This window comes from Nicotiana tabacum, chromosome 12 (genome assembly GCF_000715075.1).
Source record: "Nicotiana tabacum cultivar K326 chromosome 12, ASM71507v2, whole genome shotgun sequence".
Taxonomy (NCBI): domain Eukaryota; kingdom Viridiplantae; phylum Streptophyta; class Magnoliopsida; order Solanales; family Solanaceae; genus Nicotiana; species Nicotiana tabacum.
In genome coordinates, this window is record NC_134091.1 from 21,136,854 (window position 1) to 21,145,053 (window position 8,200).

The 8,200-nt window shown below is 36.1% G+C and overlaps 1 protein-coding gene across 1 annotated transcript; it reads left to right on the forward strand.

The window, feature by feature from the left end:
• The first annotated feature begins 3,307 nt into the window (after window positions 1-3,307).
• On the forward strand, window positions 3,308-4,390 carry LOC107778447 (F-box protein GID2). The gene has a single exon (XM_016598703.2). It carries the CDS (start codon window positions 3,499-3,501, stop codon window positions 4,174-4,176), a length of 678 nt encoding a protein of 225 aa, XP_016454189.1. The 5' UTR covers window positions 3,308-3,498; the 3' UTR covers window positions 4,177-4,390.
• Window positions 4,391-8,200: the final 3,810 nt, after the last annotated feature.

The window sequence follows — 8,200 nt, forward strand, 5'->3', positions numbered from 1 at the left end:
TGTGTGATGTGAGGCTTGATTACATTTTATGCTATCCTGTGTTAGTCTAGAACTTGCCCCGTGTGTTAGTCGAAGCGAAATAAGTAAGCTTTGTGAGTCTAGGAGATGATGTAGGCGTTTCTTTGATTGTCCATTGAGTTAGTATGCCACTATAAATAAAATTATCCCTAGATAACCCATTTGAGCCTATGAACCTTTTCTTTGGCACCCACTTTATAGCCGGTTCCCTTTTTGTTCTTAATTAGATCTTTTTGAACCTTTTATCTCCGAAATCACTTAAGTCGCTAGAAGAGTAAGGTGAGAGTTGGGGTAGCTTTTGAGTGGAACCATTGAAAGGCCAAAAGGTGAACGCATGTTTTGAAAGATCATTGGCCGAGCAACCCAAGTTTGGAGAGTGTTGGAAAAAAAAATAAAAAAAAGATCAAAGAAAATACAAAAATAAAAATGAAAAAAAATAGAAAATACACCTCCTATTCCTCTTAATCCGGTCTAGTGAATGCATAGTCGTGCTTAAAGAAGAAGGGTTAAATTGTATATGGTTTCGTAGCATTTTTTGAATTGGTCATGGAAAGTATGTATTTAAAAGTTAAGTGTAGTGTATTAAAGTGCTTAGGAGGGTTAGTCACTATACCCTAATATATCCTACCCATCCCTTAGCCTACATTACAATATGGAAAAACCTAATTGATCCTAGACTTCACAAGCTTAAATTAGTAGAGACATACACTACGGGCAAGCCTATGGTACGACCTCAGGATGCACATGAATTTCTTTGTGAGAGTGAGTGAATTCTTTCGATGTGTAAGTTCTTAAATTATACTTGAATGCATATTTGAGTGTGTGGACTAATTTCTCTCTTTATTTGTGGTGAGAGCAAATGATTTACAAAGGATTGGTAAAGTCCAAACATTTTGAGTTGACACAAGAAGTGAGTCATAGTAAGGAATGTATTGCAGTCATCTTTTGAGGTTAGGATGTTAGAAAAAGTCGCACAAATATTTTAAATAGTCTTGGCATGAGTCTACTTTTGAAGAAAGATATCAATAGTTCTTATACTGAGTTCTAAGTGTTGGCATAAGCCATTGTCATTGGTATGATGCTTGAGTATATTTTGAAAATGTGTTTCTTGCCATTGTGCTTAATTTTGAAAGTTGCTCGAGGACGAGCAAGAGTTTAAGTGTGGGGTATTGATAAACGGCCTAAAATGCATATTTTTCGGTGTACTTTCATCTCATAACTTGTGTGGTTACGGTAGGTTACATGAGTTTTTGTAGTGAATTATGCTCATTATGTGCATTCTTATGTGTACGAGCAAGTTGGACGAAAAATAAGTAACATAAGTTGATTCGGGACCAAAAGACAAAAGAAGGACTTTGCTCGTTCACTCTCGCGTGCACACGAGAGAGTGAACGAGCTAGCTGAGGAAAAGCCTTGAGAAAAAACAACGGATAATGGCAAAAAGGCATGGAAATGCACGAGAGACCTAAAAGGAAAAGAAAAAGAGAAGAACTTCGCTCGTTCACTCTCGCGTGCGCACGAGAGAGTGAACGAGCTATCCTAAAAAGGCTATTTCGAAGTGGGCTTGTATTATTTCGTCCCATGCTAACCCTATCCCATATAAATAGTCTGTAAACTTACTTTTGAGAGATGGGGGTGGGGGGTGGGGGTGGGGGGGACGTTCTTAGAGAGGATTATCGACCAAAGGATGCAAGAGCACACTAGGAGCAAGGCGGAGAATTCTTCTACGAGTTTTTCACTTCCTTCTTCCTAATTTTATTATTGGCTATGAATTCTAGTATTGTAGTTTTGCATACTATTATGAATAACTAATTCGTTATCTAGGGGTTTTATAGAACCTTTTGTAGGATGAATTCTCATTATGTTTTTATATAATTGAGCCGTTGGATTTTTCTACTTGTTCAACTGCGTGTTTATTGCTGTTGATTGAATGTTCATCAATTAATTGTGCCTATTTAGTGTGTATATTGCTCGAGAGAGAGTACGCATTTAGGTAGTTGTTGAACAACATCACTGCTAACGTATGTGAGAGATCAATAAGGAGGGTTTAAATGTGGGATTAGAGATAATGAAACCTTGGTGCGATTGTAGTGAGCGGTGAATTAGTGCCAGCTAGCGTAGTTCGAGAGAATATGTCTAGTAAATTGTGGTAGTTGTTCGAGAGAGAGCTACGACACCCAAAGTACTCACGATCGGTAGAGAATACTTAGGCGAAATTATAGAAGACGTAGCGGGAAGGATTCTGAAAATTGGAGAAATCATAACTCTAGACCTCCTTAATCTTGTCTCCTCCCCTTAATATCTTTAGTTGTAAGTTCACTCCATTAATTTGTTAGTTAATTAGTTTAACATAAGAATCTTTATATTTATAACTTAGGAATTGTTCGAGCTTGTCTTCTTAGTGATAGTCAACAGTAGTAGTTAAGCCTTAGTTCTATGTGGGATTCGACTCCGGACTCTTAGACCGGATTATATTTGCAACGACCGCTTATCACTTTTAGGACTAGAGTTGGGCGTGATCAATACGGAAAACTAGCTCGAGAGTCCAAAAGAGTTAGCAGCTGTACATAGTTATATTTGATTGAATAAATTTTTTTCCGACCAAAAATAAAAAAGTAGAATGGAATAGAAAATACTATCTTCACACCACAATTTTTTTGTTTGATTACTCTTCAAAAGTCAAACTAAACTTCTAATTAACAGAAAATATTATATAAAATTTTATCTCGTTTTCTGAAAATTATGAACTCTTTGCATTGTACTTTTTGTGATCTCCATTATTATCGTTTTGGCAAATTAAATTTATTTTAATATTTTAAAAATAATAAGTTATTTCTTACTACATTGTATTTTATATTTACACTTCTTGTTCCTATTAGTGTGTTGTTAATTAAGTATAATATTAATCGAGTGAGATGTTTGCAGAGAGATAAATGTAACCAAATACTCTCATGATTAGAATTATTTCAAAGGTATAAAAAACTTTAAAAGATAGTAATATAAACCATATAGACTATATGTTTTTTATTAAATAATTATTAAATTGAGTTTGATTGAAATAAATTTTAACTTTTGAAAATAAAGGAAAAGTAATTTAGAATTCAGAGTAGAAAATAGAACAACGTCAGAAAGTATAGCGAAACCACTCGACGAAGTGGGAAAAGCCAAAAGAATGGACCAAATACTCTGCCTAATAAGTATTGTTATTGAATCAGACAAACAGCTTTATAAAAAGACAAAGACAAGCTTAGGACACAGTACCAATCACATGGACAAACTTGTCATTTTCTTCGGCCCACCCAAATGCCCATTCATTACCTTCCTTTGTGTCTTCGATAATCATCTCTATAGCCCCATAGCATGTGCTTCCCTTTAATCCACCATTAACCACCCCCACCCCCTTTCAACCCCACCCACCCGAATCGAGGGAATAAAAGACCAGCTCCTTTATCCTTTGATTTCCTCATTCAGATCTATCAAATGAAGCGGCAATTCGACGGCGGAGAAACCGATTGTGCTAATTTTGCCGGCGGCGGTGAGTTGAAGAAGAAGATGAAGCAAGTTATAGAGTCGGAGGAAGAGAAAAAGTTGCCGATGAAGCGGCAATTCGACGCCGGAGAAACTACCTGCACAACCTCTGCCGGAGACGGTGACATGAAGAAGATGAAGATGAAGATGAAAACGAAGACGGAGGAGATTATAGAGTCGGACGCAGAAGCGGAGGCGGTGTTGTTGGATGAGAATCTGCTGTACGAAGTGCTGAAACACGTGGACGGGCGCACGTTAGCTACGGCAGCGTGCGTTAGCAAGCAGTGGAACCAGACGGCGCTAGATGAGCGGCTCTGGGAGCTGATCTGCACAAAGCACAACCGTAACCAACAGCAGCAGCTCCGCGCCGTCGTCCTGGCTCTCGGCGGTTTCCGAAGGCTCTACTCGCTTTACCTCTGGCCACTCTCAAAGCCGTCACCGTCTCCATCGTCGTCTTCTTTGACTCCTCCAACTTCTGCCTGGCCTTGCCTTCCTCCGCCGCCTACTCGGTCGTTGAAATACGCCGCTACGAACACTCGATGGGGAAAAGATGAAGTCAATCTCTCGCTATCGCTACTATCGATTCGGTATTATGAGAAGATGAACTTCAAAGCTAATAAATCAACTTAATTGATAATTCAATTTCAAAATTTAACATTTTATTATCCTAATTTTTCAGCTTATGGTTTGCTTTTATTGTGTTGCAACATTTATGCCTATCAATTAGATCTATTGATTTGGATCTACAACTGTTATGTATCATATGTAAGCTTTTGAATCAAAACTTTTGATATTCCAAGCAGTTAATGTAGATTGAGTCCTGGTTAATTCAAATCAGTGATACTAATTAGTATGTGCTTACACCATTAATTAATCTTTGATCGTAAAGTTCGTTGTTTGGATATGAGGAAAAAGGACAAGAGGAGGATTAGTATGAAAAATTGTGGGCAGAAACAAACAGATAAGAACAAAGAGGTATCCATCCTTTCAGGCTTTAATTATGGCTTTGGGGGAAACATTGGAAAATGACGAAAATGGGGCGTCACGTTTTAGATGATGTGTGTTGGCTCTTGGCTCTTGGCTCTTGGGATGTACTAATGCGCATTAGTAAATTCACATGGATTTGGCTTGAGATTATATTGAGGATTTTTACCTTTAAAAATTTATTTACCATCTTTATTTAGGTTTTTTAATTAATTATTGTGTATATCTTTATTTACAAGTTATATACGAAATTATAAAAAAATTAAAATAAAATTCAAGATCCTTTAATTTTAGTCTGTCAGTTAAACGATACCCATTCTCCATTTTCAAAATTTTTGTACATTTAAGATTCTATTTTTTTTTCTTTCTTAATAATCACCCAAAATCTCTCTTTTATTTTTATACCCTTCCCCCACAAAAATTTTCGATTCTTTTCATTTCAAATGTTTTCAAACACTTTTTTTTTTTTTTTTTTTATTAATCACCCAAAATCTCTATTTCTTATTGGTGCTATGCAACAAAATTCTGAATATTGTTATAGAATCAAGCTGTGGGTAAGTTTTAAATCTTGTTTTTTTTTTTACTTTCTAAAATCTTTATTATACATGCCTTGTATATGATACATCAATACCCAAAATAATACTCGCTACAATACTAATACAATTATAATATGATTATATTATATTTTTAGTGTAGAATTGTGATTGAAACTAGAAGATGAAGATCATAATTATATTACAATTTTCTAGAAATATATCGCGATTGTATTATAATTGTATATGTATCAAAATTGTTGCAAGAATTGTATTACTTATGTATGATAATTATATATTCATTGTATATTGTTAGGAGCAGTTGTGAGTTCGTGACAAATTCAACAGTTTTGTGATGACCCAAAGTGTCATCTTTAAATTTAATAATTAATTATGTGTTCTAAGATCCCGAAAGTACTATTTATCACTCATCGACTTGCGTGCGCAGTCCGTACAATTTTCTGGAAAGTTTTTATGTGAAAAATGGATTAAAATGTGAAATAGAGTTTTAAAACTCAACTGAGTTGACTTTGGTCAACATTTTGAGCAAACAGACTCGGATCAGTGTTTTGATAGTTCCGGTAGGTCCGTATCGTGATTTGGGACTTGAGTGTATGCCCGAAATCGAATTCCGAGGTCTCTAACCCGAGATATGGAATTTTGATGAAAAATTAAAAGTTTGAAAGCTTAATGATTTTTAATAAGTTACTGATATTGGATTTATTGACACCGGGTTCGTATTTTGATTTCGGAGCTCGGTATAGGTCCACTATAATATTATGACTTGTCTGTCGTATTTGGTGAGAAACGGAATTGATTTGACGTGATTCGGACGTCCGTTTGTGAAAATATAAGTTTTAAAGTTTTCTTAAAAATTCCATTCGATTTGGTGTTCAATTTGTAGTTATAGGTGTTATTTTGGCGATTTGATCGCGCGAGCAAGTTTGTATAATATTTTAGGACTTGTGTGCATGTTTGATTTGGAGCCCCGAGGGCTCGGGTGAGTTGCGGATGCTCAACAGACCATTTTGGATTTAAGGAAGATGGCAGATTTCTAGTGTTTTGTTGCAGAAATTTTACTCATCGCGATCGCGTAAGGAAATCTAAGAGGCCAGCCAAAGTTGTTCTTCGCGTTCACGAATTTGAGGACGCGATCGCGTAGGGGTATGAAGTTGTGCTTCGCGAACGCGTGGCCAAGGTCGCGTTCGCGTTGAGTGAAAGAGGCTAAAGCTGAGCCACGCGCTTTACTCATCGCGATCGCGTGAGGTCGTTCGCGATCGCGTAAGTCTGTGAGTCAAAGCATTGCGTTCCCGTGGTGTTTTACGCGTTCGCGAAGAGCAAAAAGCTGGACAACCAAAAATGTGCTTCGCGATCGCGAAGCATTGTACGCGATCGCATAAGGTAAAAATCCGAGAAACAAAACTTAAGTTCTGGAAATGAGATTCGTCCCATTTTCAACCATTTTCCTTATCCTATATTGATTATATTTCATGATTCCATACTCATTTACATCATGATTCCGTGAATTTATGGAAGAAACATTAGATTTTTATAAAATCTTCCAAAAACAAAAATTTAAGATTTGAAGGTCCATTTGACATCGGAATTAGATAATTTTTGTATGGTTGAACTCGTAGCGAACGCGTGTTCGGATTTCGCGAGTTTTTATGGGATTTGAGACGTGTGTCCCACTAACGAATATTTAAATGAATTTTAGATTTTTATCCGAAAAATAAGTAAATTCATATGGAATTAATTTCTATAATTCGTATAGAGTATATCGAATTATTTGTGAATAGATTTGACGCTTTTGGAGACAAATTCAAAAGGAAAAGCTGTGGTCGAATAAATTATTGGAATTTACAAAGCGAGGTAAGTGTCGTGGTTAACCTTGACTTGAGGGAATAGAATCCTTAAATTATTTGTTATGTGAAATGCATGTGAACGACGTATAGGCGAGGTGACGAGTGTCTATACGTCGTCAAATTAATTATTTGCATAATTATTTAAAAATCCTAAATTTGTTTTAATACACGAATTAATTGTTATGATAATTGTTTCTCTCCTATTCTTTGTTAAATATTAATTCTTGAATTCCTGCAATAATTGCTACATGCTGATTTGATTTATGTGCATTAATTGCTACTTGACATTTAGTATATTAAATAGTAAACTGCCTATTCTCTCCCTGATTTCCATAATAAATTGCTATTTGTCTTTGTTTGTTTCATAACTAAATCATAATTATTGTATGCTTGTTGTTTTAAAAATTTTATATTAATTGTTACATTTATTGGGACAATTTCTTCTATAAGCATTGGTAAATGGATATATTGGAGGAGCGGGTTGCATGCCACAACAGAATTGATTGAAATGATTATATTGGGGGATCGGGTTGCACGCCGCAACAGACTTATTAAAAGTCCATATTGGGGGATCGGGTTGCACGCTGCAACAGACTTATTAAAAGTCCATATTGGGGGATTGGGTTGAACGCCGCAACAGACTTATTAAAAGTCCATATTGAGGGATCGGGTTGTATGCCACAACAAACTTATTAAAAAGTCTATATATATACTTGATATAAATAAATATATTGGAGGGTTGAAAATGAATATGTTGTGTGAGCGGGTTGCACGCTGCAATGGAATTGATTGAAATAATATTTGGTTATGACTGTTGAGTTGGCTTCAACTATAAAAAAAGATGGGTTACCTGATTTATTTCTATTATTGTTGTTGTTACTATTATTGCGTACATGTTAATGTAAGTGACCTGCCTTAGCCTCGTCACTACTTCGTCGAGGTTAGGCTCAGCACTTACCGGTACATGGGGTCGGGTGTACTCATACTACACTCTGCACTTCTTGTACAGATTTCGGAGTTGGTCCCAGCGCCGTACCATAGACTTGCTCGAATTTCAGCTACCAGAGGAGACTTGAGGTATAACTGCACGGCGTCTGCAGTTCTGAAGTCCCCGTCTATTTTACTTTAGCTATGTGTTTGTTTCCAGACAGCTTTATTTTATTCAGACCTTTATTTGTATTATTCTAGAAGCTCGTGCACTTGTGACACCAATTCTGGGATGGTATTTAGACACCGTTATTTTTTTTATAGATTATTCACTACATTTCAGGC